This window comes from Centruroides vittatus, unplaced genomic scaffold, assembly GCF_030686945.1.
Source record: "Centruroides vittatus isolate TY-2023 unplaced genomic scaffold, ASM3068694v2 contig_754, whole genome shotgun sequence".
Lineage (NCBI taxonomy): Eukaryota > Metazoa > Arthropoda > Arachnida > Scorpiones > Buthidae > Centruroides > Centruroides vittatus.
In genome coordinates this window covers 1,191,013-1,218,004 of record NW_027122490.1, presented here as the reverse complement: position 1 = coordinate 1,218,004, position 26,992 = coordinate 1,191,013, and the positions used below count along the sequence as shown (strand labels likewise).

General features: G+C 28.6%; 1 protein-coding gene across 1 annotated transcript in view; it reads left to right on the top strand.

Moving 5' to 3' along the window:
• The window catches only part of LOC136981412 (prestin-like), a 66,836-nt gene extending 40,439 nt beyond the window's left edge, over positions 1 to 26,397 (top strand). The window contains exons 10-18 of the mRNA XM_067277730.1: positions 876 to 989; positions 4,873 to 4,950; positions 5,455 to 5,550; positions 6,178 to 6,284; positions 7,990 to 8,059; positions 15,944 to 16,053; positions 17,373 to 17,481; positions 22,334 to 22,388; positions 26,037 to 26,397. Coding sequence (XP_067133831.1) covers positions 876 to 989; positions 4,873 to 4,950; positions 5,455 to 5,550; positions 6,178 to 6,284; positions 7,990 to 8,059; positions 15,944 to 16,053; positions 17,373 to 17,481; positions 22,334 to 22,388; positions 26,037 to 26,161 — 864 coding nt within the window. The 3' untranslated portion in view covers positions 26,162 to 26,397. The remainder of the gene's footprint in view (positions 1 to 875; positions 990 to 4,872; positions 4,951 to 5,454; positions 5,551 to 6,177; positions 6,285 to 7,989; positions 8,060 to 15,943; positions 16,054 to 17,372; positions 17,482 to 22,333; positions 22,389 to 26,036) is intronic.
• Positions 26,398 to 26,992: the final 595 nt, after the last annotated feature.

Sequence of the window (26,992 nt, the reverse complement as noted above, 5' to 3'; positions counted from 1 at the left end):
ATTAATTCTTTTTTTACACGATCGATTTTTTTGAGGGAAAAAATGCTTTATTTGAAAATTTTTAAATTTAACTTTTTGTTAAAATTATGTTGCTGTTTAAAAAAAAGTTACTCTTTTTGTTGAAAGATTGGTTTTAAATTACTTGTTTCTAAGTCAAGAGTTCATTTTAAGCATGGTACAGTACTATTTGTATATCAAAGAATACTGTTTGTTGATTTTATGCTACCTTGTATTTACTAGATTTACATACAAATAATTATGATAAATGATGATGAAATAAAAAGCTCATGTTTCGTTTGTAAATTGCTTAGTTTTTCATTACATTGAAGTTGTGGATTCTATCAAACGTTTTTCTGCAGGATGTATGTACTGTATTTTTTTAATGTGGCAATCTTTGAAACATATCAACTGTGCAAAAAGAGGGATAGATGTCCTCAATGTTCAAAGTAAATAAAATGTTGTCTTATTATCATGTCGATATTCCACACCATAAGAATTGTGAGGGTTGAGGGTCAGGGAATTTGGACAAAATTGGTACACATAAGGCACTGCAAAATGCATAAGATTCTGTAGAATTTATGACAAACTTCTTTGTGGATTATGGGACCTTTTAAAGTGGGCTGGGTTCCTGGGAACATACTGAACCAATCTTGCACTAGCCCTGGGTTTTTCTGTATTACTTTATCATGGAATATTTAAACTATTTATAAAATTATATTTAATATTTTATGTATTATAAGATTGACTAATTAATTAAATAAAATTGTAAATTACAATAGAAATATAATTTTTATGAATCTTTTAGTTAAGAAGTTAATTGTATTTATGAAATTAAGCAATAATAATAAAATAATGCTGTAAATTTTTTAACTTAGGAACTTTTGGCATTAGGCTCTGCAAATATTTTTTCGTCATTCTTTTTATGTTATCCATGTGCAACATCAATGTCACGGAGTTTAGTACAAGAAAGAGCTGGAGGAAAAACACAGGTATAAAATATTTTTGAATATATATTTTAAATAAACTTTAAAATTTTTATATTTAAAAAATAAATTATAATTTAGATGAAAGCAATAAATATTTTCATGAAAAATTTATAACTTTTTAAGATTATTATTATTAGTTCAATAGTTTATAATTCTTTTGATGATAAATTTTATCTGCAAATTTTATACATTCTGTTTATAGCTATTACTTTTTTAGCTGTTACATATAACAGAGATTATTATTAATAAGAATAAGTAAAACTTAAAAATAAAGCTTAGGCTAACTTGTTGTTGAGGATATTAACAGCAAATTATGCATTCTTCATGAATAACAATACCTGTAAATATATAAAGTCTGTTTTCCATCTGCCATTTCTGAAAATCGATTTATCTTAAAGAACACTTACTACAGTATTGACAATGTACCATATTTATCTGAATGGGTAAAAATTATTTTTAAAATTTACTATCAAAAATTTTATTTTGTAAGATAAGTTTTTAGAATTGTAATGATCATTACAATTTTAAATCAAATATATCAGGTCAGTCCAAAAGTTCGTGCGCATTAGTAGCATGTATGGGATTCGCGATAACTCATTACCAGATCGATAAGATTCCGAACCTGTCGAAACTTGTCATCGCTTGAATGATGTATTCGTCAGTTTGTCACCAAATTTCATAAAGATCAGACGCATACTAGTACCGATAAAAAATGAATATCGATAACGCATATAAACGTGCTGTGTTATATTTTTTCTTTTCGAGTGGTGAAACTGCCAGATCTGCAGCAATAAAAATTAATAGTGTACATGGTGCACATACTATTAGTGTAAGGACTGCCCAGAAATGGTTTGAAAAATTTAAACTTGGAAAAAGCAACATTAATGATGAATCCCGTTCAGGACGTCCTGGCGATTTTGATAACGACGTTCTTAAAAATCTTGTGGATTCAGAGCCACATTTAACAGTGGATCAGATTGCAGAAAAGATGCATTTATCTCATGGGACAGTCTTTCGCCATTTAAAGGAGATTGGAAAAGTATCCAAGCTTGGAAAGTGGGTACCGCACAAGCTGTCCGAAGCCAATTGCCAGCAGCGAGTAAACGTCTGCATTTCCCTTCTATCGCGCTTTGAAAGAGAGCCATTTTTAGACCGTTTGGTAACAGGTGACGTAAAATGGATTGTTTATGATAACGTCACCAGAAAAAGACAGTGGACAGACAAAGATAAGCAGCCAATTCCAACACCAAAGGCGTCTTTACATCCCAAAAAGGTTCTGCTAAGTGTGTGGTGGGATATGTATGGTGTCATTTATTATGAATTGTTAGAACCAAATAAAACCATTAATGCAGATGTATACAGTGAACAACTTTGCCGTTTAAATTCAGAATTGATTAAAAAATGCCCGCGATTGGTGAATATGAAAAAAGTGTTGTTCCACCATGATAACGCTAGACCACATACGGCTCGAACAACGCTGCAAAAAATTAATGAACTGAATTGGGAGCTTTTGCCGCATTCTGCATACTCCTCGGATATTGCCCCAAGTGATTTTCAGTTATTTCGTGCTTTACAAAATTTTTGCCAAGGCAAAAAGTTCAATTCTGAACAGGATATACGAAATGAACTCAGAAGTTTTTTTGCTTCAAAACCAGAATCTTTTTACACCAATGGAATAAAAAAGCTACCAGAAAGATGGCGAAATATTGTAGATAGCGGAGGAAAATATATCATAGATTAAAATGTTAAATTGTGTTTTATTTACACCATTTAAAAATTTCGCCAAAATGCGCACGAACTTTTGGACTGACCTGATAATTACAACAAATTAAACAAAAACAAATTAATAATCAAATATCTGTATTATTCTGATGTTAACTAAAATTTAAAATTAAACAATCTCAAAAAATCAACTTAGTATGGTATTAAAATTTTGAAATTAAGGCATGCTGTTGTAAATTAATAATAATAACAACACAGTGGAACCTCACCTAACGAGTGTAATTCTTGGTGAATTTATAGACACTTGGCAAATAATTCATCATAAGAATATTTATAATTATAAAATATACATTAAAGATAAAAGATAAATTTAAAACAATGGGGTCAGTTGTGTATGTATATATATATATATATTTTATTCTAAAAATAAAACATTTTTAGAAAGATGTTTTATTTTTAGAATTATATTTTTAATAAACATTTATAATTGTAATGGAAAAAGTGTTTAAAAACAATCCAAATGAGAACAAAAATTGGAAATTGAGCTAGCATACCCTACAAATGTGGTGGAGACAGAAGAAAAGAAAATAACCGTAACAATAAAGAAGACAAGGACTATTCCCAAAGTTTTTTACTGGGTTTATTTAGTATTGTATTGTTACTGACCTAGATATAATTTATAATTCCTAATAATAATGTGTAATAATTTGTAATTATTTTACCACTAAGGTATATTTGCAATGTTGACAATTGTCATCGTAGACACTGTTTTTTATATGTTATCCAATTGATAAGGGTCATAAGGCCAAAATACATTTTGGAGAGGTTAATTAAATATGCTGGGAGTTTAATAAGCGTGTTCATTAGTCCTAAGTAACTATGTTTTTATAAGAAAAATAGTTGTTTTCAATACTTTTTTATTTTATCAATAATCACTAAGAGAATTTTATGTAGAAAAGTACAGAAAAGTCCTAAATCACCCAAACAACTTTTGAATGTACAGCTATGGAAGAGAAGTATTGGTATGGTAACACAACCATGTGCTACCTGATGAGACTGACAGCAGTTCTCCTAGTAGTAAAATTTGGAAGTTAGCATTCCTAATTTAGAAAATATAAGGGATACAGGAAAAAAAGTAAATAAGAAAAGTTTTAATGTATCACCAGATGACACTTATATTCCCAGCATATTATACTGTCAGTCTCATCTGGTAGCACAAGGTCACTTTGTAAAGTTTGGTCTATTGTGAAACCCAAGCCCTTGAGACCAAACTCTACCTTCATTGTCCTTGAAAGGACAGGCTTGACCTCTTACTAGCAATTAATATGTAAAAATTATTAACAGTACTAACTACTAAGAGATATGTACAGAAATGCTATTCAAGATACTACCAATTCAAAGTATTATTTAATTAATGTAAAAACAAACACAGTTACAAAAACAAAATAATGATTAAGAAAAAATCTGTTATTCAGATTAAATATCAAACAGTTGTTAAACAGATAATTCAATAATTCTAACAATTCAATACTATAATTTTCAATCCAAAAACAGACTCCTACCAATGCAATCACAAGATGTCTCAGTTGTCATCACCACATGATCATCTACTTACACCTTCTGATATCACATCACAGCTCCTACCTATCTTGTTTACGTTTTATGTCATGAACTCATTTTACAATTCCTGTCTCTACTGGCCGTAAACTCTAAAGAAGTTACTATTGGAATTATTGAATATTAAATTACTTAGCTTGTTGTTGTTGTTGTTTACTTTTTCTCTTTTATCCTACCACTTGTGGCTTCTCTTGGAAATTCTCTTCTTGTCATGTGACTTGTGACATTCTGTCTGACAGCCAATGAGGAACATTTTAATATCTTTTGCTTTTCTCTTATTATTTTTTTCTTTTTGGCTTGTTGTTACATTACAGTCAAGGATGTGAAGTAGTTATCCAGAACAAAATAAAATCCCCAAAATAAATGTAAATAAATAAAATAAATGGTTAAAAATAGAATGAAGTCAGGTTCTTCCTTGTAACTTTACCCAACCAATACCTCATTTCCATAGCTCTATGTTTAAAATTTATTTGGGTGACTTAAGACTTTGCAGTGCACCTTGTATAAAGTTAGAAGTATAAACATAAATGTTTGTTTGTTTTTATAGCTATCTGCTTTTATATCTTGTTTGATTTTGCTTGTTGTGCTATTAGCACTTGGACCATATTTTTACAATTTACCAAAGGTGAGTATTATTTACATATTAAAATATTCATATAGAAATTATCTATTTATCTATTTAAATTGAAAACATTTTAAATCTAATCCATTGAATTTTGTTTTAAATTTTGGCATGAAAATTTAATGTAAATTTATTAAAAGGTGTTTATCAATTATAATTTTTCTGCTGTACAATTTTCTTATGATCAATTGTGTAAAAATTTTATTTATAATAAAGTGAAAATAATTTCATTAGAAAGCTTATTAGCAAACATAGTAACAACAGTTTCTCAAGAGTCTTACTTTTTAAAAATAAATTTCTTAATCTTTTGTTCAAATTTTATAAATTTCTTCTTAAATTGATAAATGCCAATTTATTTAAATCATTACAATTATGTTACAATATTTTAAGCAATCTCTGCATATTGAATACTTTGCTGAATCATCTGTATTCTGCATAAAGTGTTTCAGTTTGATGAATTAATTATATTTTTTCTTCTTATTTTGATTTTTAAATTTTATTTTATAGTGTATTTTATCTTGTATAATATTAGTGGCACTAAAAGGCATGTTTTTACAAATTTGTGATTTAAGAAAAGCCTTGAAAGTGTCTTTATCAGATGGGGTAAGTTAATTTTAATTATTATTATTATTTTTATGTATTAAATTGATGATAGGAAATAAAATGCAATTAACATTATTTTAAATAAAATAAATACCATATTTAATTTAAAATGAAATAAAACATATTAAAATAATAAAACATTAAAACACTAATTTAAAAATAATTTGAACTAGATGTTAATAATTTGCTGAAATTATACTAAGTTCAAAATGGAAGTCTACTCACTAATATTCATAAGTAGATAATAAAATTACACGTTTTATTAGTTGAAAAAATAATAATATAGTTTAAATTTTCCTGAGTCTATAATTTAAACATTATTTTGTATAATTATGATGTAAAATTACCTATGTTCATCTATATATTTTAAGTTTTTATATATTTTTAAAATATTGTTACATGTTTAAATTTATATATACTTTATTATAAACAATTATTGTATATTGTTATGCAATATAAAATTTTATAATTGTAATGGCAAAATTTTAAATATTTTGTCTAATTTATGTAGCATTTATTTATTTTATATAGCAATTATATTGTAAATCTGATGATAAGATGTTTATTATATATATAACAGTTTTGTTTATGTTAGAAAGAATGATATTATCATTAAATATTTTTCAGATGATCTGGCTAGTGACATTTTTCTCTGTGATTCTTATTGATGTTGATTATGGTTTATTTGTTGGAGTTATATTTTCTGTGTTAATTGTAATTTTTTATTCAATAATGTGAGTAACAGATTAATATTCCATTTTTATTCTCTTAAAATACAAATAAAAAAATTATTATATTTAAAAAATATAACATAAATGATTAGTAGTAATTAACATTCTTAATATATATTCCAATGAGATAAATATGATTACTATTTTTTGAAATATATAATTTTTTAAATTTTAAAGTTTTAGTAATTCATTTAATTCATGAAACTTTGGGTTCTACAATTCTGGATTCATTTTTTTTAGAATATTAAGTTCTCAAAAAATTTTTCTTTATACTTTTCTTTATTTGAATAGATAAAATCATATGAACAAACAGCTTTACTAAACATTATTGCTTATCTTCAGCATTAATGTAACAAAACATATTGAAGGAAGCAAAATTTTTCAGTTTATTTTAAATTTTTCTCTCATGCTTCTCTATTCTTTTCTCTGCTGATTTAGATATGTTGATGGAATAAAATATTCTCTTTTTATCATGATTATTTAAAGAGTATAAAATGTTTTTAAACTAAATTGAGCAATTATTTATTGCAACATAGTCACAATCCCAGGTTGCAATATTAGTTATATTTTTAATTTATTTAATTTAAAATATATTGTCTCCATCTCAAAGTTATAGTGAATTGCCCCTGTACACTCTACTTTTCCTTTAACAATAGAGTTGTGCCAGTCATTTATCTAACACCTTTCAGGGAAAAATCTTTGAATTGAGATAAAATTATTGCCAGTTTGCATCAGAAGTTCAAATATAGTTCATATTAATCATTCATACTAGTCATGGCCTCCTGCCCCAAAGCTTTCCATATCTGGTGTCTGCCTTCATCTATCTATCTCCATTCTCGAGATTAAGGAAAGATAGATGGATGAATGACAGTGGGCATTTATAGGTCTACAATTATCAAATTGCAGCCCAATTATTGATTCTTATGTGAAATTTTTATTTTTGGCATTATGATAACAATTCAGTAAGTTCTTTAATGACAATTTAGTTTATTTAAAATATTTTTATAGAAAAATGGGGATTAAGTATTTTTTTATTACTCCATTTTTTTGTAGTTATTTCTCCAGTGTTTTCATTTTTATAATGCCTGAAAGTCTATACAGTGTTTTATAAATACTATTTATTTGCAAATATATCAGGCTACTTTTTAATGGTGCATCCGTATAATGATTGCTCCAGAACTTCTCTTCTATTCAAAGAACATTTATCCTCTTCTCTTATTATCCTTTTTAACACTGTCTAATAAACTGTCTTTTCAAGTTATCTGACAATGTATGACAGTGTTATACTTTTAATTTATTGAAATTTATCTTTCACTTTTCTCAATTCAGAACAGATAAACATAGTCCTTCAAAGAAATTGCAGAAATACTATGTAAAGATCACTATTTCTTTTCATTTGTATAAAAGAGGGACAGTGGAGGTTGCAATAGCAAGATTTTAAAATCATTATACTAGATACCAAACATCTCCCTGTTCAAATGGCCAAGGAACTGGCTATTACAACCTTCATTATTTCTCTTTTTAAGCAAAAGTAGTGATCTGGACTCTTGGATATAATTGACATCATTGCTTCAGCAAAAGAACCATGCCTGACCAACCTATCTTTACAAAGATTGAACTTTCTATCTAATAACTTCTGTTCAAAACTGTTGTTAATTTTAGGTTAATATTTTCAAGCATTACATATATATAACATTTTTCCTTTCAGGCCTTATAAGACAACACTAGGAAATCTACCTCAAACTGACATATACTTGGATGTTAAACAATACAATGAAGTAAGGTATATTATTAAATTATTATTGATGTGATATCAAATAAAACCAGCAGTTTTTTCTGCATTATTAGTACATAGAGATTAAAAATTTTAAAAGTTAAAGTACAGAAACTATGAAAGTTTAAATTTGAAATATTATCATTAAATAGATACTTATCATTTATAAAATTACAATTATTATGTAATTTAACACCATCTGATACACTGTATCACATGGTGGTATCAGTTATCAATTGAATATTCTATTAGCCAGCCAAAGCAAAGATGTATTACGTTGATATTAAAATACATTGAAATATTTATTATTATTATTATGTTGGGTTAAGTTAGATATACTTGGTTAACACCGGTGGCTAAGTACTATGCCGGACCAAAGTCAAGGCATAGTAACCAAAACAGAAATTAAAGAAGTGTATCAGCGTGTGTGTCTGTATTCAGGAATTTTCTCACAATATGACATGTATTCAATATAGTGGCCTTCTGTAGAGTGATATATGTGTTTCTATTCAATTGTAATGTGCCCAGGCTTTTGTGTAGTGTGTGTGGTATGACACCTGTAGAGGAGAGGATGACAGGTACATACAATAAGCCATATAATATCCATCCTCTACAGATGCCTTATTTCCTGGGTTAGTTCTGTGTACTTGCTGATTTTTTCAGTGCATGTGTTTTGTATATTGTGTGTGTTTGGAATAGATTTGTGTATAATGTATGTGATTTTATTGTGTTTGTCAATGAGTGTGATGTCTGGTCTGTTGTGATAAATTATTTTATTTATGATTATGGCTCTGTCATAGTACATTTTGTGCATGTTGTTTTCCAATACTGTCTGTGGAATGTATTTGTAGTATGGTTCGTGGATGTCTACTAATTTGTGTTTTTTTGCAAGCTCTTGGTGTATTATATTTGCTACTTGGTTATGTCTGTGTAAATAATCTGTCTGTGCCAAGAGCTTGCAACCAGAGGTGATGTGTTGTATAGTTTCTGGCATGATGTGACATTTTCTGCATGTGTCATTTGTGAGTGTTGCATCTTTGAGTATGTGTTTTCTGTAGTTTTTAGTATTTATGACCTGATCCTGTATGGCAATCATGAATCCTTCCGTCTCCCCAAAGAGGCATCCCTGAGCTAACCAGCTGTTTGACGCAGTTTTGTCAACAAAATCCTGGGCCAGATCGTAAGGATGTAAACTTTTTGTACCAGAAATTGTGAATGTTGTCTACACCAGGTGTCTTCCAGTTGTGTGTTCTGTTAACAGTGTATTGGAAATCATGTATGTTTATTTCAGCACAGGGCATAGTTGGTATGTTGTGCAAGTTTCTGTTCTCCTCCTCGATCCAGCCTGCATCAGCATTGTGCGTGACAGCACTGGACCAAAGAGAAGACCAATAAGTTGTGAGTTCTTCTTCTGTTGGTGTGCCACTGTGCTGTGTATCAGTGTTTGCTTTGTTATTAATTTGTCTGTAAAAGAGTTTTTCATTGTTTGTAAATAATTTATTTTGTTGTTTTCGTAGTGTACATGTTTTGTATCATTTGAGTCTACGTGCTTTGGCAGCAAGTTTTTGTTTTAGTGTATCAATGTATTCTGTAATGCGTGTGTTGTGATGTTCGTGTTTTGTGTGTGTTTTTATTTTCTTGAAAATGTTTTTGAGCTGTTTCCTTAATTTGGGTGTTATGTTGTTTTTAGTGTATTGTGTCAGCCTGCCTAATTGCTGTCTAATGTCATTTATTTGTGTTTCTATTCTTCTCTGCCAGGCAGGCTTGTGATAGAATTGTGTTTTCTGTGTATTTGTCTGTGATTGAACTTTCAGTCCATGGTGTGTCACTACTGTGACTGCCCCAGCATAAACTAATGTATGAATGTCTGCGAGTGTAGAAATTGAATGAATGTAGTGTGGTAGTAAGTGAGTGTTTACATAATTTAATGTTTTTCCAACTTCCTTTGACGTGTTGATTTTTGGTATTCGTGGTCGTTGTGTGGGATCTGTACCTGTATATTTAGTGAGTGTTTCCTGAAATATAAGTGAGAGCGTATTAACTAAATCCATGTCTATGTTATCAGTGATTGACGAGGAAGTGTCTGTAGTATCATTAGTGGTAATTGTTGTATGTGTGTTATTATCAATGCTTGTTGCTGGATTATCCTGACAGGTTACGTAATCTTCATTAATGTTAGATGTTTCTGTCTGTTGATGTATTTGATCAGCAACCTGTTGTTTGATAAGTTCAAATGTTGTTTGTGGAATAAGGTTGTTGTGTATAATTGTTCTTTTTTGATCAACAACCCTTTGTTCGGTGACAGTGAGATGAGGATACTGTTGTGTGAATCTATGGTGTAGTTGTTGTCTGTATGCTGTCATGTTTGTTTCAAGTTTTGTGATGTGTAGTAAGTACGGATGATAAACTCGTTCATTTCTACTGTCCATTTCATCCGTTGGCGTGGTTTTCCAGCCCTTGTGGTCTGTGGATGCATTGCCACAGAAACACCAAGGCTGGGTTGGTTCCTCACATCTGTTGAGGGCATTGCAGTAGCCATGCTTGGGCCGGTGCTGCTTTCGCCACCGGTAACCAAGGGAGACTGTGGCCTATTTTTCGAACGTGAGCCTCTGCCTAACTCACGAACGCGGACCTTGTTAACCCAGGCGACGTCCGAGCCGGTATCAAATTTAGATCTAGTTATTACCATAATAAATATCTCCACAGAATGTGGGTGTGGTCACTCTTAGCTTCATTTCTCCCCATAGACCTTACTGGCATGGGTGTCCCTACCAGAAGCTTGTGCTCCAGCCTGCATTGCCCTATGGATCAGTAAAATTACTGGGCCCTCCCACCACAACCAGGTGGTGACCACGGGAGAGTTATTATTATTATTATTATTATATATTTTTAAATATTTTTATTAATTAACTATATTTTCAAAAATTGTAAACTACATTAATTTATGTAATTTTTGATGTTATGCTATATTTCTACAGTATTTATTTATATTTAAAAATGTTTTTATTTTAGATGTATCAGATTATATCAGTTTAATTAGTTTGTACAGGAGCTTAGTAATAAGCTTAAAACTTAATACTTTAATTTCACCATGATAAATACAGTTAAACCTGTCCGTCTCAAACGTGCTTATCTTGAAATTTATTCCCTTCACATTTTCAGTCTAAATTCAATATATTTTTCATGTTTATCTCAAATAATTTTTTTCCAAAACTTCTATATCTCAAATTATGGACTGAAGTGCTGATTACAAATTCAAAGCTCAGCGACCACATTTTGATAGCATAAATTGTAACTGATATGTTAATTAATTAAATTACTCTATTTTTTATGTTTAAATCTAATCACAGATTTAAGCATAAATTGTAGTTGAGAAACATCTTTTGCAATATAGTACATAGTTGCAATTAACATTGTTTTTCTCTGATTGGCTACAAGTTTGGCTTGCATCTTAGTGGTCAAAGAAAGTCAGGCATCAGAAACTATTGACAAACTATTTCTGTTAAGGTAAGTCAAAACTCTTTTATTAATATCTAATACAGGTATGTACTATTCTGCTGTTGTACTAATAAAATACTGTACCTCCAATCAAACATATTAATGCTCACTATCTATATCTTGAAATCTTGAATATTTTTCACATTGCCATGAGATTTAAGATAGACAGATTCAACTGTATATAATTTTCAGAAAAAATTTGCTGGATAAAAGTATAACTTAAAACTAAGTTTATGTAAGTTATTTATAAGTTAACATTGTTAATTGTTTTATTATAAGTTTTGTTCTTAAAATTTATCTTATCTTAATATAAAACTTCAAAAAGTATCTGATATTCTTGAAATAGATTTTCAATTGTGTAAATGTATTATTATACTTTAATATTTGCTTATTTTTTTATTATAATCTTAATTACAAATTGATATCATTCAATTATATAAAATGGATATAAATATAAAAAATAATAAGTAACAAATTATAATGTTATATTTTAATAAAGCATGAATTATTGAATTTATATATATTATTTGTTACTAATGCATTGATTATTATATCTTATTTGTATGGAATATTATCTCTCATCTTAATGAATTATTTAAATTGTTGTATTGTGACGGTACGTCATAATTTTGTATATACGCGATAGTTATAAGCCTTATATTAATCCTTCAATTCTTTGTTCTGTCTCCCTTGTTTTCTCGATCTTTCTATTTTCACTTTCCTTGCGGGTGGGGCAGTCCTTTCCCCGGAAGTAAGGGGGAGGACAAAAGAAGAAAAAGACCCGGAGGCAAAAGAACGGGAGTAACGGTCATTCTTGGTGTGGAGCTAGGACGGAGCAGAGGTGGAGAAAGAAGAGGATCGGCTCGTTCAGCGAAATAGAGATCTCGAGGACATTGTTATTCTGGGTACCCCCTATCCCTTCTTATATATAATTCTATATATCTATCTAACTCTTCTTCCCTCTTTCTATAGCATGTAAGTTAGTTTTAATCCTAGTTTGTAATATTCCGGTGAATATCCTATTTGTAACTCGCTATAAATTTGTCGCGCTTATTGTGTGTGAACCACGTGTTTCCTTTTGTTATTTTTGTCTACTCCTTCGCCTACACGTGTGAGGTTCCGAGTCGGAGTTGTGAAAGAATCCTGCGTATCATCACGCGAGGTGAAAGAGTGTTTTGTTGATTGTTGTTTTTTTTAATTAAACTTAAAGTTTTGTCTTATTGTAAATTTGTCCTTTCGTTGGCTATACACTCGCGTGACTTAACAGTATGCATTATTTCTCCATTACACAATATCATGATGGAATTATAAAATAAGTAAATTACTGAAAATAGAGGAAATAACAAAAGTTTATTTTTCTGTAATATTTTCAATGTAATGAATTTGATAATTTTTCTATTTTTCTGCTTTTGTTATAAAAAAAACAGTAAAGTTTATTTTTTTAATTTTTAATTTGTAATAAATATAAAGTTTACAACTAATCATTAATATTATCAATAATTATAGTCAGTATGTGAAATTCATTTTCTGATTATTATTTTCATACAGAATACTGTCAGCAGCTTTAATTATTTTTTATTTTATTTTATTTTTGAATAAAGTGATTAAAGTTTAATTGGACTAGAGATTACCACCCCATATGTAACAACAAAATAAACCCCATGATAAAGCATAATGTAGTTACCATTTTATTATGGTATGGCATATAAACTATGAGGGTTGTTTCATAAATAATGCATAGTTGGCTCTAACTCGAAAAATGTTTATTGAAGCTGATACAAGTGATTACAGGCCTTCAAAATAATCCCCTCCCTTATCAATGCATGTTTGCCAGCAGAGCAGAAGTGCTTGAATTCCATTCAGCATCCTCTTCTTATTGAGCATTTGAATCTGTTGGGTCAACTTCCCTTTGGAGCTCTTCCAGCATCGGAAAATGCACCCCCAAAGTCCTTCAGCTTGGGGAAGAGATCAAAGTCAGGTGGGCTCAGATCAGGACTATAAGCTGGGTGGTGGAGCTGTTCCCAGCTGTATTTTTTGAGAAGTTCGATGATCGGTGCACTGATGTGTGGGCATGCATTATCATGCAAAATCAACACACCACTTTGCAACATTCCTGGATACAGTTTATGGATTTTTGGGCACAAGACATTCTGAAGTTTTTGTAGTATGCTCCAGTGACACTAGTACCTGTCAGAACTCGATCTGTGGCAATTATGCCCCATTTATCTTAGGCAAAGATCATCATTTCTTTCATTTTTGACTGTTGGCGACAAAGTTTTTGTGCTCTCAGTGAACCTGGACTTTTTCAAACATCACTCTGAGACTTCATTTCAGATCTTCATTTTCATAATGTGCAAGCAATTTGTGCACAATTTCTGAACGTGTTGCTTTTTGTTTGGCTGACAAGAAGGGTGGTACCCACCACGCTGCCACCTTTTGTTTGCCTAACACCTGTGTTAAAATACGATGCACGCTCATTATCGAAATTCCTGTCTCTGCCTCAGTTTCTCTTACCATGATTCTCCGGTCTTCGTCGAGCAATGTTGCAATGATTGAAGCATTTGTGTTGTCAGCTGTTACTGTAAATGGCCGCCGTGCGAATCATCTTCGATGCTTGTTTGACCATCTCAAAACTTCATGTGCCACCTCTGTACTGTGCTACGATTCACAGTAAACCTTCCACACACTTCTTTTAATGTGGCATGAATTTCAGGCCCTTTTTTTACCATGCACTGTTTTGATGTGAATATGCACTTGTTGCTCTAGAGCTGAATTTCAATCCGATGGATTGTTCTTGTTGTCTTTTCAAATTTTTGGCATTTTTCCTTTAAACAAATCCCATTACCATATGATACTAATGTATTCTTAAGAACTTCAATCTACACACTGATGCTTCGATCAGCTGTTTATGTTGCCTACAATGCCCGCTAGAGCATGCTGTGCATTACTTTTGGGACAACCCTTGTAATATTAATTTGTGTCATACTATAATAAAATGGTTAAATATTGTAGTTTTCTAACTTATGTAGTTATTAAATAATTAATGTTAATTAATTGTACAGTATATCTTGATGATTGCATGTTATGATGATTTGCACCATAAATTACATGTTTCCCTGATAGTGCCCTATATGGTACATACATACATACATGCTATACATGTATGTATGTATGCTATGCATGTAAGCATTCTCTTGTGTATTACTTTTGAACAACTCTACATACTTAATTGATGTAATTTATTGTTAGGGGTCATTCAGATATGACGTGCACTGGAGAGTGGGATATGTAAAAATTTTCTGACAGGTTGTGATAAGGGGTGCATCCATGGAAGCTGTGGAAGTACCACTTTCCTTGTATTTTCTAAAACATAATTACATATTGTGCAATTATTTTCATATTTTAACATACTTTGAATTAATTAAAATTAATATTTTATTGTAACTGCATTATGTATCTTATTACAAATTTGTATATTACATGTGAAAAAATGATAAGATTGCTATTGCATATTTGAATATAAATTTGTACATGAATCTTCCCAATGGAAAGGCTGTATTGTTGAATACAGGATAGCTTCCATGGTGAAAATATTTGAATCATGTAAAGCAGCCAGATTATACACATTTGTGCATGCGCTTTACAGAGCACCAACCTTAAGCAGTTTAGCTTGTAGATGTTACACACAAAAATATCGTATAACGCTTTCAATGATTTTATCCAGAGCTGGCACAACTTCTCCATCATCAAATGTCACCGCCCGCTACTGCTTTGTTGGCAATGCTCTAGTAGAACTTTTAATATGAAAAGATAACAATTTTACCTTTATAGTTACAGGTTACAGATAAAGGTAATGCTGAATGATCTGTTTTATAACATATTAACTTTAGTCTAGGAGTTACTTAGTAAAATGTCATCAGACACTTTTGTGGTAAATCAGATGATTTTTTTTCTTTTTCTATTTGCTGATTTTTAAAATTAGCCTTACCTTGGCAGGAAATGTGAATAAATTGGGGTAATGAATAAAATGTACTGTAGATCTGTTTTACAGAAATGCTTGATTTTAATATTGCGGTGACAGATCAAGTGTATCATAGCATGAGGAATGTCTAAAAATTGGTGACAAAATATAACAGGAAAAGGTAGATAGTCAAAATGAAGTTAAAATTGGTGATATCATATTTGTATAACACCTTAGATTGATGTGGTTGTTTTCATGTTTAGTATTATTTATATTTAGAGAATATCTTTCATTTATTTGATAATTTTTGTATGTAGTATGTCATAATCATTATAGTACTCATTATAAAATTAAGTTTTTTAAAACTGTTCTCAGAAAAAGTAAATTTATACCAGACGTTTTAATTTACATTATTTATTTATTTTACAGGTTAATGAATTGCCTGGTTTAAAGATATTTCATTATGGAACATCATTAAATTTCATAAATAAAGAAAATTTCAAGTCTTCTCTTATGAAAAATGTTTTAATAAATAAAAGGTAATTTGAAATATATAAAGTAAATAGAATTTTGTTATTTTTAAGTGTGTTTGATATAGTTTTAATAATAATTGATAATGATATTTTTTTAAATAAAATAATATATCATATTTCCAATTTATTTTATTTTATGGAATCCAACAATCATATAAAAATGTATAAATGTAGATAGTTTGTAGATTTTGGGTAATAAGCTTCTTTTTAATTTATTTTAAATTTTTTGCTTCTAAAATAAAATAAAAATAAAAGAAATTATTATTAATTTTGATTATTCCTTTTTATAGTGATATATTTTTTGAAATATTGTAATAAAAACATAAAACATTGCCCTGAATCTCCTGTTGGTTTCTATTTGTTTTTTAAACAGGGATGTGACTTACAAATAAATTTCTTATTTGATTTAAATCTAAAATACTTTTATGTGATTAAATTCTTAAACTTACTTGTAAGGATTACAGAGAAAATAAAGCTATAATATGTTTTTTTTAGGTAACTAGGATTTTAAACTATCATACGTAGGTATAAAAGATTCATAAATAAAATAACTGCTAGCAAATAGCAAAAGCTTCTCAACTCTGAATTATAAAAGAAAGTAATTATACTATGGCTTTTTTAATCATGTAATGTTTTATGAGAGGAACTTACACTGATGAGTATTTTTCTAATAATAAACATTGTTCAGAATTGGTCCATTGGTGGAAAAATTATACAAAAATTATTCATTTTTGTAAGAACTACTATTGTGGCATTTGGGATTGCATTTTGTTTTTGGAGAGACATTTGCATTTGGAGAGACTTTTTGTCAAATGTCTTTCCAAATGCAGTATCTTTTGCACAGGCAGCTTGTAATATCTTGCTTGTTTCCAGATGACAATATAGAAGCCAGAGTTAGTGAAGTTTTTACTAAAACTAAATTTTTTTATTATATGATAAAAAATATCTGTGCAAAAATCTGTTACTTATTTTTGCACATATATTTTTATCTAATTGTGTCATGGCTGTATTAATAAGCATCCATAACAAATTGTGGTATTTTCATATTGCAAGATCATGTTTTGGTTGATTATTAAAAAAATTGCAACACAAAGTTTACTCTGTGGTCTTATTGAGCATGCATAAACACATTTGAGCATTTTTGAAACTGCTGTGACATGAAATTTTCCTTGTGGCTGGATTTGAGAAGTCAGAATACATTGTGGTTGATTTTTTCCACTCAATGAACATTTTTGGTCTTTGAGCCTAACATATACATTATATGTTTTAATTTATTATTTGTTACATTTTAACATATGTATTTCTATATTAATTCAAAATTATAGAGATGATGAAACAGATTCATCACTTTTACAAAGGAAAGTCGAATGTATAATTATTGATTGCTGTTCAATTACATACATGGACTCATCCAGTATTGAAATGCTCACAGAGGTAAATCAGATTTATCTATCTTTTTGAAATTAACATAATTTATTAATTACATTTTAATAAATGTGTTTTAAGAATGTATTGAATGTATTATACTTATGAATAAAAATTATACTGTTTATTTATAAATAAATAAATGTATATTCTGATATATTAAAACATTGATTCCTTTAAAAATATATATAGAAATAAATAACATATCTTATTTAAGTAAACTTTGTTATCCAATTATTAAATTTTTTGAAAAATAATAATATAGCTAGCTAACTATAACACCAAATTCTTTTAATTAAATAATTTAATAGTCACTAACTAATCTAATATAATTTTGGTGAAATGTTAAACTTTGGCAGTTTTCTAGACACTTGAAGATTGTTTATAAAATTGTTATTACAGTGAATGAAATTAATGAGGATCACTTAGTAAAACAAAATAAAAATATTGAAGTTGAAACCTTTTGTAAGAATTATTACAGAAAATTCAGAAAAATTTTAATGTTCAGAATAGTTTATAACTAAAGTAGATTTGAAGACCTTAATGGTTTATTTGAATTTTTATATTTATATAATAAAGCTACATTGATCTTACTGACCTGACTGACTCATTCAGTTACTCACTGATGTGAAATGTTTGAGCAATCGCAGAATATCTTACAGAAAAATAAAATAGTACATTTGAAAGGGATGTCAAATACATTAACAGAAAAATTTAAAATTTCAAAAAAGTCATATATTTTAGATCCTATAAGATGTCAAAATTAAACCTTTGATGCCTCATAAAGTGTGTTTAAAAAATTATTATTAAGTGCTTTACAGATAAGAGAACATTTCTAAGTGGTGCAAAATGTTGGGGTTGGATTACCAAAGATGATCAAGAGTGGAATACCTAGTATTATATAAAACTATATTATAATTAAACTATATATATATTATATGCAATTTGATTATTATTATTAAAAATATACTTTAACAAAAATTTTGTATTGTATACATATTGTAGTAAATATACATTTGATTGACTAATTTGTTAATGACCAGTAGCCACCTTGAGTTAAGAAATTTTCGAAGTTATATGAATCACTTTAGTTATTTTTTGAAAAAATTTTGATTAAGTGAACTTCTTGATTAATTCTGGTGAAGAAAATTCAGCAGAGTAATTGATTGATTAATTTATTTATAAGAATACATTTACAAACCAGAGAAGGCAACCATTCTGGTATTCAATTTCCAGGAATCACTATGGCATAAACAAACATTAACAGCCTCTAGTCCCAGGCTACCTTATGTGGTAAGAGGTACTAAGAATTACCAGTTTAAAACTGAAATCTAAAATTTGCATCACTACGTAGAATGTGAGAAGTTTGTATGCATCTGGAAAACTGGACAATGCAATTAAAGAGATAAGAAGAGTCAAAATTCACATTTTGGGAATTAGTGAGCTTAGATGGCCAGGTACTGGTACTTGCCATCATGGCAAGAAACACTGTACTACAGTAAGACCCCGCTTAACGCAGGGGATGCGTTCCTAGATGACAGGGCACTAAATGAAACAGTGTTAAACGGGGTCATCTTAACATGTAAATAAGGGGGATACGTGAAACAGAACAGAGAATAGGAAAATTTATTATTTTTTTTTTTTTGTTTTATTTTGTAACATTTATTGTTAAATACTTTTTTATTACGTTAATTATAGACTTATTTATTGCTAATATTGATATTTATTCATAAAACATCCATGAAAATAAAAAAAAGTTTGAATAAAGAAGTTATGTTTGTGATGAGGAAGGTTCTTCCTCATTTGACATCTTTTGTTTCTTTGTGAAGAAGTCATCTAACGTCGTTTGCCGTTTCCTGTTTCGTTCAGCAAGCAGTTGTCGATAGCAAGACATCGCATCCATGACACTTCATCTTGCCTTTGAACTTCTATCAAAATTGAAATCATTTTGTATAAACTGGTCCATTATTTCCGTTATAGTGGCTAAACTTTTTTTAGAAAATCCGTTGAAAGTTCCTTTTGTTCCTCATCTTCAGAAATGCTAATTTCGTCATCTTCATGCACCTGTTGTTCTACTAATTCTTTAAGATTGTCGTTAGAAAAACTTTCTCCAGTTGTAACTTGCAATAATTCTTCAATATCCTGTGCATTTATATTATCCAACCCTGTTTCATTAGCTAGCTTGACAATTTCATCGACATTAACAATGGATTCTCTTGCGTCAACATCCTTGCTTAGCTCTGGCCATACTTTCTTCCATACTCCTTTCAAAACATTTCTCGATCAGCTCATTCCAGGAAAGATTGATGTTGTCTACAGCAGGGATGGGCAACCTGCGGCCCTCGGGCCGCATGCAGCCTGCATTCATATATTTTGCAGCCCGCGACGCATAAAATGTGAATAAATATATCAATTTCCCAGCTGAAGGAAGTATGCAACAAAATTCAAACGTTATTTTTACAACTTATGTATGTGAATAGTTTTTCCCGCAATGAATTTAGTAAAAATTAAAACAAGAAACCGGCTAACAGACACATCGGAACTAGTTTAAAACTAGCAGTGACGAATATTTAACCAAATATTTCCAATATATTACATTTACATCAGTTCCAGAAGGTAAATTAAGTATACCTATGCTAATTTCTAATTATATATGAATAAATAATTCTGATTTACCAACATTTTTTCTCTTTCTCTTGTATGCGGCCCGCATCAGTTCAAAAGTCTTAAAATGCGGCCCTTACATAGAAAAAGGTTGCCCATCCCTGGTCTACAGCATCCATGATATTATAGTTTTTCCAAAAAATCTCTAAGGGATCGTTTATCTGCTCCATCTGTTTTATCAATCAGTTGTCGAAATGTCTGCGGTAGATAATAAGCTTTAAAATTTGATATTACGCCTTGATCCCAACACTGCGTGCGATCTCGAGTAATTCCAATACTACCGCGTAATACCGAAACAGCGTTAAGCGGGGTCTTACTGTATTTAGGAAGAAAGTTATATATCATTGCAAGTGTTGGCATCATTGTTTATCCAAACCTTATAAAATACATAAAGGCCTTTATACCAATCACAGACAGAATCATGTTGCTTCAGCTGCATGCTCATCCATTCAATATAAGTATTCTACAAGTGTATGCACCAACATCTGATAAATCCTATATCCAAGATGATTGCCAATGTCAGAGACCAGACATGGCACATGAAAGAAGAGAAATTTGTTAATATGAGAGATCGGTATATTAAGGCTATATTGTCAGCTATTGTTTTGCCCTTTACAGATAGACTTGACAACAGTACAGTCTGTCAGCATAGGGAAAGATAATGTGTGGTAATCTGGCCAATTATAATACATTTTAATTTGAAAAATATTCTGATGATAAAACAAATGTTTGTTAAGAATCTGTCAGTTATGACTTATTATTTAATCAATAAAAATAAGATAATCCAAGATCTCTATAATCTTAAACAGTTTTGAAATTTTATTTTAGAAAATTAAATTTTTATTCAGAAATATTTCTGTATTAACTAACTTTGAAAAAATAGATAACTGAATTATATTTAATGTAATACTGAATCAAAATTAATTATAAATGTTCAAATCCAGTAAACCATAACACCATGATATAGGCTATTCATTCAAATAATAACTTCATAAATATCTATTACTTTATAAACTGTATTAAGGTCAAAAGTGTTTTACAAATAAACAATAAACAGTTCTGGAAGTATTAGTAGTAATTATTTGAATGAGTAATTACAAATATTTTGATCCATATTGTTTTTTATCAATTTGTTATTATCTTTATTATAAATTATCATTAATTTATAATATAAAATTAGAATTATACAGTATACTGTATAATTCTAATTTTATATATTAATTGAATATGTATAAAGTGTTTATATATACACTTCATATATATAATTGCAACTTGAATACTTTGGGTCTTCCACTCTCTGGTTTGTCAGAAAGACACCTTACAACTTCACAAGCTGCATTTAGTGGCAAGTACTTCTACAATATTCATAGCTTCAGTTTCTAATATAGTTGGAGCAATCTCTCTTTCAAGGCAGAGTGATCAGTCCTATTTTATGCCACAGTGTCTCCTTAAATACTATTCATAAGTCTGGTGGTTGGCCAATTAGGAGCTGCACTGGATTGAGCTCTCCATCATGTCCGCTTCGGCTGATAGCCAGTCTCGACTTTTCCGGAACGACAACTGTCACTTTCCACGACGCATGTGTCAATATTTCAAAATTTGAACTATCGTGTCACTACATGATATCTCCTTGACAATTTCCTTATTTAAAAATTACTTTCAATAATTACTCTTCTATTGTAGCTGTCAATGAAAAGTATTTCACAGAATTCTACCCATAAATTGGATTGATATCATTATAAAAAAGAAAATAATAAAGGCCATTTCATAATTAATGAAGTATTAATAAAAAATTCTACAATGTTGTTGTAGAGAATCATTAAGAAAATCCTATTTTATATTGTTTGAGATATTTTGATATTATTTGTTACTAAATGCTTTAGTATTATTTTCAGATGTAATTGGAAAACTTTCATTGTGGTTGGAATTTGTTTACTATATAATATATCTAAATTATTAAAGTGATTAATTTTTTTATTAAAATACTGAATAAATTATTTAAAATTTATTTATTTTATATAATGATTTAGGTTGAGTGATTGTTACATAATTTTAAAAATATCAGATTTTGAGTTAAATAAAAAAAGATGATGATTATAATGCAGATTTTAAATTGAACAATTTATTTGTAAAATGATTAAAAATGAAATTAAATCTTTAAATTAATTATAAATTTTTGTATTTATTACTTTTTTAGCTCATTAATGAATTTAAAGAGAAAGACATTATGATATTGTTTGCAAATTGTTCAGGTATGTTTATGCTGGATATTATTAAATTAATTGTATATTTTTATGAATAAGTAAATTAACTAAATGTTCAATTAGATTTAAAAATATAATGACTAAATATTTGATTCAACTTATTGTAAGTCTCAAAAAATTTGAAATTTTTTGGGACTTACAATATAATGTTTTATTAAACTGTAACATTGTTAATATAAAGTTGAAAAAAAAAAAATAAATAAATTACTTGATTTACTCCTAAAAAGCAGTTTTACATTCATTTTTATATTCTATAAATATTATAATATACTTGAAACATATTTTATAATCTGCTTCATATCCTTAAAATAATGAGTTTATTTTTAATATATAAAACAGATTCGAATATATAAACAGTTATTTACGTATTTTCTCATTATTCATATTTTCAACTTAACTGATTTCCAAAATAAAAATTATTGTTTTGCAAAAGTAACTTAGATATTTTAATTTAATAAACTATGAAAGGTAATGAAAATGAAGAGAAACTATATTTAAAAGTTTTTAATGTCATCTAGTCAACTCTTTTTCAACAATATCATTTATGCATCATTTTAAATCTTTATGAAGTGTTTATATGTCAAACATAAATTAATAATTTTTGAACAGTTCGTCAAACACAGTTCGGACAAATCACAGAATATTGAAAAAATTTTTTAAATACAATTTGCAAATGTATTTATGTTACCTTTTTCAATAATAAAATGACTTTCTCATTGATTTTGTTGTTGTTTTTAGATTTAAAATATAACTACTATTTGAAAATAACTACAGACATTTCTTGTATAACATGGTAGTTAGGTTTCAATAAAGTGCTATATTATGATATATGAATCAATGCTATAAGAAACAAAGGACTGGTACAAAACATAGGGTTAGGTTCTATAAGTTAGCAAAAGTATACTATTCATTTTTGTGATTAAGTGAGATATGTTTATTAATGCAATTAGTAATTAACTAACAATCACAATCAAAAAGTATTGCATGTTAATACAGTAGAGCATCAATTATCCGACTCAATTGGGGACTGGGGTTGGTCGGATAACCGAAAAGTATGAAAAAATACATTATTAGTATAGTGTATTAGGCCTGGTTTAAATACTAGCCTCCCTTTCATGGTCGAGCCAGTGCTGCCAGCTAAAACATGCAAAAATTTAACAAAAATAATATTAAAGTAGCCAAGACATAACCAAATATTGTAGCGCCACATCACTAGTGGACATTTGAATTTGCCGACTAGAACGCGGTCGGTTAACTGATAAGTCAGTTAATCGGGGGTCGGATAATCGATGCTCTACTGTATCAGTTTTTTTTTTCTTTACTGCTAAACTCCATTAAACAAGGACATTTTCTTTTTGGAAAAATATCATCATCGAGCTTTCCTGTTGGCCTCAATCTGAAGTATCAGCAATATTTTGATTTTTCTGTAGTCTTTTCATAAAATCTTATATTTTCATTTGCTTGCATTTGTCTAAGAGATCTTTAAAAATTTAATCTTTAACGAAACATCACAATACTCCTTTAGGTTCATTTAAAGCACTATTTGAAAGCAACACCTGGTTTACAGGAAAGCTAGAATAGGAAGCTAAGACAAAGAAGAAAAAAAATTGTACATTCCATTCTTGTTAAAAAAAAACTGAGCAAAAGGCACAAAAACAACATTGCAAATTTCAATATTCTAAAATCCCTGGGCAAATATGAGACAACATGCATACTTGCTTGAATAAAAAATTGACATTTTGTATGGGGGTGTTTCCAATTATCAAACCATGTTAGAGTAAAACTGTGTTGTACAGGAGATTTCCCAATTCTCAAACCACGTTGTAGGAATGGCATGTTGTACGAGTGATACCTATATTTATATTGATTATAAGTACCATGTCTTTTTTCATGTCTGCCTGGATTATAATGTCTTTAGATTGGATTTTTTCTATAAACAGTTTCCTATGATGATATTTATAAACTCAATATAAATAGTAATTTTTGAATACTTTATTCTCAAAAAAATAAAATGGCAATACAGTATTTGAAAAATTATTTAAGAAGTTTTAAACTTGAAAGTTCATTAAAAAATTGCTATAAAACTGAATCTTCTTGTACAGCTATTTCATATTAACAGGGAACTTGACTAACTTCTGCACACCTTTTATTGCAGGCTATGAAAACTAGAATATTACATTCACTGCCACTATTTGTTTCTGTTGAAAGACCAGTTTTTAACAGATTTACATACCATAAAGAAATAACAATCATTTTCATTACCATATTTTAAAACAAGAATGCCATTAATATTTTAAAAATTAGAATGAAATATACCATAGCATATTTTCTTATTGTTTTAAAATGAATAGCTATTGAAGGATAGCTGTCATGATGATGATGAAAGGCAGTTGACTGTTAGTTTTTTTAAGTTACAAAAAGTTTTCAATAATTACCAATGCTGTAAAAATTTGATTTTTAACTGTTTTTTAATGTAGTTTAACGTTTTAATGTATTTATAATTAACTTTCAAAGTTTGATATTTAAAAATTACATAAGTATGTTTGTGCTGAAAATCTATTTAGTAAAACTGACCTAAATTATTTTTGAGTGAGTTATTAAATTTAAAATAGTAAATAACAGTTCATATTATTTTAGAAACATTATATATGAACAGATTCTGAAGAAATGATTCATAAACAATTTAATTGTAAATTAAGAAAAATTTTTGCTGGATCTTTTTTGCTATTAGATTTGGTTTATATACTGTATTTACTTGAATGTAAGATGTACTTTTTTCATGTTTTAGTATCTCTGAAAATAGGGTATAATCTTAGATTCAATGTAATACATTATAATTAGGGATCACTAATGTTATGCATCTTATTCCTCTGTTACTAATTCCATTGCATCATTTTTAATGATTTTATTAGATTAATATTTATAATAATAAATATTTAAGAGATTAGCTTAGCTCAATCTGAGTTGTCTATTACAGTAACATCATAAGTACTTGGATGAAAATTCCAAAGAAGTTGTGCAGTACTCTTCAAGAAATATTGCATTTCTGTTGCTTAAGTGACATTGAATACAAACATTGCATGTGAACATTGAAGTGTTTATTAGTGTAGTTTTAGAATTGAAGGTATTTGGTTTTAGTATACTAAAATTATACAAATACAATGACTAAATTTAAAACTAAAACTACACATATATAATGATTTATACTAGGGACTGTATCTAAAACAATGTTAGTCATGATTCAGAAGGATCTAATGTGACAAGTGAAGAGATTGTGAGTTTTATACTTTAGAAAACAGTGATATATAATGTATTTTTCTTAACAATAAATACTGAACAAAGTTTTCTTGTTTGATATTTGTTCTCTCAAGTTGTCTATGTTTAAAAAAATCCATAAATGAACATGTAGAAATTAAAGTCTTAGATTCAAGTAAACATAGTATTAGAATTTACTGTTACATTTCAGTTATTGTATCTGTTAGTTCTAAAATTATTTTATATAATGCTTTTATTTAAATTTTTAAAAATACTATATGTTTACTAAAAATATTTATATAAATTTTTTTTAATTATTTCTATGAAGCTAAAGAAATATGAATTAAAGAAATGCTTATATTATTTTTACATTTTTTTCAGTAAAAGTAATAGATATGCTGAAGAAAACAGAATTTTTTACCAAAGTAACTGAATATATATTTCCAACAGTACATGATGCAGTTTTATTTTTTAATAAAACTAATGAAATTAAAATTCAAAGTTAATGTTGTCACACACTGTACTTAAAAATGTGTTCATAAAATGTAATATGTCCTATTTTAGAAGGAAAATAATTTAGTATTAACTAACAGAATGATTTATAATCATTTTTATAATAATTGATGTGAATCTGTGATAAATTTTATTGTGATCATAAATTAAACTGAATTTTAGTGGATAAAAGTTTAAAATAGTTGAATTTGGAATGAAAAAAAAAATTTGTTCTTTTATATTATAGTAAATTCAGAAATTAAATATAAATATAAAAGGTAAAAATTTTTATCTTTTATATTTAATAATATTCAGCTATATATAAATATAAGAAAAATGCTTTGTACTATTTTAGAGAAATTTTTATTTTAATTAGATGATTAATTAGATCAGGGATCACTAAACTATTGCCCGCGAGATCAGTTCATCTAGCTTGCTGCCGCACTGTACCACAAATGAGCTAAAATATAATTATTTATACGGAAATATCATAGATTGTAGATGAACTTATTATGTAGAAAAAATTAAAATAAGTGTAAGTAAAAATGCCAAAATTGGTCTAATCTGATTTTTGCATGTGACAATAATATAATTTTTAGGAAAATCAGTGAAATAAAAATTTGATGATTTTTGCATCTTTGGATATCAGAGCGCTTTTTGTGTACCTGCAATGAAGTTTCTAGGAAAAGCGATTATAAGCTTGCTGCAGTGATCATGTTTGTGTATTGGTAAATAAATATGTTGTTTTCTTAATTTTTTTGTCTATTCAGTATACTATATTTAACAAAATAGTTATGCGGCCTGCGCTCGTCATTCTCTGAGATATCTGGCCTGCTGTGAAAAAA